Source organism: Cornus florida, unplaced genomic scaffold (genome assembly GCF_030987335.1).
Source record: "Cornus florida cultivar Cherokee Brave unplaced genomic scaffold, ASM3098733v1 CherokeeBrave_3.0.0_Hap2_Chr05, whole genome shotgun sequence".
NCBI classification, from domain to species: Eukaryota; Viridiplantae; Streptophyta; class Magnoliopsida; order Cornales; family Cornaceae; genus Cornus; species Cornus florida.
The window spans coordinates 112,050,480-112,055,040 of NW_026775575.1; the positions used below are offsets into that span (position 1 = coordinate 112,050,480).

General features: G+C 34.9%; 1 protein-coding gene across 1 annotated transcript; it reads right to left on the reverse strand.

Annotated features, from left to right (window-relative positions):
* Positions 1-270: 270 nt before the first annotated feature.
* Positions 271-1,233, reverse strand: LOC132309986 (uncharacterized). The gene has a single exon (XM_059808229.1). It carries the CDS (start codon positions 1,231-1,233, stop codon positions 271-273), a length of 963 nt encoding a protein of 320 aa, XP_059664212.1.
* Between the last annotated feature and the right edge of the window lie 3,328 nt (positions 1,234-4,561).

Here is a 4,561-nt window from a genome sequence, read left to right on the forward strand (position 1 = left end):
GCGAATCCTACTTAGGCAAGAGGAAATGTGTACCGCTAACATTGATGGGTTTCGAACGTAATGTGGAAGGGAGATTGGGTCATCTGTCGGAGGTGTCCATTGCAAAGTATGTTCGCCCTCGTCTTCAATGATCATATTGTGTAATATGATACACGTTCTCATTATCTTGTTTAGATCTTCTATATTCCAATAAAGTACCGGTTAATGCGTTATAGACCACCTCATCTGCAACACGCCGAACGTTTGTTTTACATCCTTCCCAACAGCTTCTTATTTGTTAGCAAATAATTTCTCTTTGACTGTTGTTAGGTGTGGGATGGTTTGCATCAAAGTTGCCCACTTAGGATATATACCATCAGATAGGTAATACCCCATTGTACGCCGATGTCCATTTACCATGTAATTAACTGGAGGCATTGAACCATTGATCATGCTTTTGAATACTGGGGAATGATCGAGAACATTCAAGTCATTGTGTGAACCGGCCATACCAAAGAAAGCATGCCAAATCCACAGATTTTTCGATGCAACGGCCTCCAATTTGAGGGTAGGTTTATGGCTTCTTCCAGTGTGCGTGCCATGCCATGCTGTGGGGCAGTTCTTCCATTCCCAATGCATACAATCTATAGAGCCAAACATACCTGGAAAACCTCTCTCTTCCCCTTCTCGAAGCAGACGTGTAATGTCATCTGCTTTTGGTGAGCGTTGGTACTGCTCCGCGTACACAGCAATTATAGCATCACAAAACCTCTTCAAGCTTTCGATCGCAATGCGCTCAGAAATCTTTATATACTCGTCACAAAGATCAGCTGAAATTCCACATGCGAGTATACGGATTGCAGCAATCATCTTCTGTATAGGAGTGAACCCCATACGACCGAGGGCATCGGGTTTCTGGATGAACCATTCGTCATATGTTGTAACACCGTTCAAAATGCGAAGAAACAACTCTTGTCGCATCCGAAACCTTCTATGAAATATGTTTGGCGGATAAATCGGATTTTCAGCAAAGTAATCTCGGAATAGCCGTTGCGCTGCCTTTTCTCGATTACGTTTAATATACGTTCTTTTATGAGGTTGAAAGAATGCCCGCACCCTATCGGGCGATAATAATCTGCTCACATCGTTCATCCTTTTTCGATGGATTTCAAAAATATCTTCCCCATCTGAATCTGACGAATTCAATGGAGAAATAGACTCATAGATGGGTATATCTCGTGACGATGAAACCATTATTTTTTTTGTATAAGAAATATGAAGACTTAAAGAATAGAGAATAGGCTTGAAAATGCAAAGAAATGAACTTGATAATTGAAAGAAGATAGAATTGAAAAAAGATAGAATGACTGGTTTATATAGAAATTGAAAGAATAAATAATGGACTTGAGAATGCAAAGAAGTGTATTTCATAATTGAAAGAAGATAGAATGAGTGGTTAATATAGAAATTGAAATAAAGCCGTTGGGAATATAACCGTTGAGAAGAAGACAAAAAATTATTAAATTCAAATTCAAATTTTTTATTTTATTTTTAAATTAAATTAATAAAATAATAATAAAATACTCCTCCCGTCTCATAAAAAGTGTCACTTTTAGGAAATCGTGACTCTCACAAATTGAACTGACACGGTTCCTAAAACATGACACTATTTTTGGGACGGAGATAGTAATAAATAGAGAATGAGATAATTAGGTTCCACATCATGGAACATATGCATAAAAAAAAGTAGAGTACCACATCATCACTTTTTAGCTTACGTGACACTCTACTTTCTAAAAAGTAGATAGATAACTTGTGTTGCCTACACCACTTGCTCTGAACATGACATAACATTTGTATTGTGCTGCTGCATTGGCGTGTGTGGGCCCTCGTATTTATACTTAGGACATGGTTTGCGATTCTTGCAATCACGTAAGAGTGTACTTTGATAACAAGAAGGCACGTGATGCAATTATTGCTATCCAACAGAGTCAATGAAGCAATACCTGAAAACTAAAATAAATTGATTAATTGAAAAGTGAGAATCTTGAACTTCCTAATCTCCTCTGAGTTTGTGGCTAATGCTAATGAGATAAAAGATGGATGACCACCAATTTCAATACAGTTCCATGGCGATTTTGCATTGAATTATGCTAATCAATTAACAAAAAATGTGAATGGCATAGAGGTAAAATCACACTTGACCGAACCAAGGCAGCATATATAGCTTAACCAAAAGAAACACTTGAATTTTGAATAAAACGCATCAATTTCCAGAGATCAAAAGAGAATAGTACGAGCATATTCATTGGTCAAGGTCTTAATTTATCGAAGCAAAACAGCGAGATTAATGAAGATAATATCAGAGAAAGCAAGTATAAGCACACAAATCGGTTAACCTGATAGAGAGTTAAAACAGTTCAAAACCAGAGATACAAAGAGAAGATGAGTGAATATCTTCTTGAAAGTGGTGGCTGAGCCTGTGTTGAAGAGAGACTCCATCTTCTCTGCAACTCCAATTCCTTCTATTCAGGAGTACGGCCGCTTCTTAGAGACTGTAGAGAGAGAAATTCAGAGAGAAGATGGTGGTTAAAACGGTGGGTTGGGGGGCAAGGGGGGAAAGAAAAAATGGTAACTGGAAAATTTGAAAGATTGAAACGTTCAAAACCCAAAGAGAGATTTTTGAGAAAGATCAAAAAGGAAGAAAAGCGGGGTGAGGATTATGTGCACACGAGAGAAAATAGAAAACAACTCTCCAATCAGTAGAGATTTATGAACCTCAGTCCACATCAACGGCGTTTGCCACATCAATAAGTTGCCACGTCAACGGCGTTTGCCACATCAACATTGGATTTATATAGGTGAAACATCAGAATCAGTGCGATGTAAGGACGAAATTTGACCCATGTAAGGCTATTTGCACCGACCTTTTCGAATTTTGACTCTCTAAAGATGCCACGTCAGCTTTACCAAGAATCACGTTAACAATTCTAGGAGATACGTCAGCAGTTTTCGTTCTCCAGAAACATGCGCTCTATCAGGTCCTTCGAATTTTTGCTCACCAAAAAAAATAATAATAAAAAATTAAAATTTATTTATTTTATTTTTATTTTTTAACTTTTCCAAAAGGGCGATATTTGTAACGACTATATTTTTAACGGCTATATTTTAAGTAGATGAATTTATAATTTTTATTAATTTTTTTCAATTTTTTTTTATTAAATTTATATATATATTTTTAAAAAATTATAGCCGTTAAGGACTATTTGTGTCGGCCAAATGGTGCCTTAACGGCAAAATGCGTTATTAACAAGTTTTTTTAATTGATTTTTGGCCCAAATAAAATTTATTTTTGACAAACAGTGCCTAAACAATATACTTTTTATTTAATATATTTAATTTATTTTTTATTTAAAAAAAAAAAGCTCAAAATAACCTATTTTTAGGTTTTAATAATAAAAAAACTGCCAAACAATGCCTTAAGGCATTGTTGGAATAAGACAAAAGAGTTGCACTAGAAACGGCGTCGTTTTGATGACAAAAAATACAAAAAAAAAAAAAAAAAAAATTCAGCGATCGCAAGCTCGCGAGCAAAATTGGGCCCTACCACTTTTGACTAGCCTGCGCGCCCAAACAGTCCATTGACTTGCCGAAAGTGGGCTTTGAAGAGCCCGGTGCAGCTGACGTGATGTAGTATAATTAATTATCACCATCCTGAATTTTTTCCTTTTTTTATTTATTTATTTTTTTTATTTTTGAAAGTTAAAAAAACGACATATGTAAGATAGGGAATCTGGCCATTTGGCCACAAACACTAACAACCTACCAACTGGACTATCACGCTACACCTTGAATTTTTTCCACTTGCACACCCGCTAACAATACTCTCTTATAAGAGATTTAATATATTTAGAGTACATACATTATGTGCTTGCCTCCGCCTTTTAAATAATTAATTATCTCTTCTTCTTCTTTTTTTATGAGTATTAATTCCTTATATTTCACATATCAAAATATGTTACTACAAAAGTCTTCAAAATTCATGTCTAGTTGTAGAGGCACTTTTCAAGAACCTATGAGAGTTTAGGTTCGACTCACCCCATCTTTCTAAATGAAAAAATAATAAAGACCACATATAAAACATTGGCACATCCACCTGTACTAAATTTTTTTTTTTTCTCTGCATTTTATACTTTAAGTTTTTGAAAATTTATGAAGTTGCCTCACTGAAATTACAAAAATGAGCCCATTATATAAGTTTATCCCGACAAATTAAAAGGTCACCTCCTCACATAATTTTTTGAATCCGTCAGTAAAAATATAACCAAAAGAATAAAATAAAATAAATAAATCCATATACTTTTGTCTTTGTAAATAAAGGAGAACCAAGACTCCAAAGTGCATATATCCAAATAGATTTACCATTCAATTGAAATTATCAAAAAAGGGGGAAAAAAAAAAATCATCAAATCTTATATACAAACGAAGCCAAGAGAGATGAGTTCCACTATGAACTAACAGTCTAAACTATTGGAATCCATAGAAAGGAATAGTGATGGAAAAGAATAATAAGAAGAGTAAC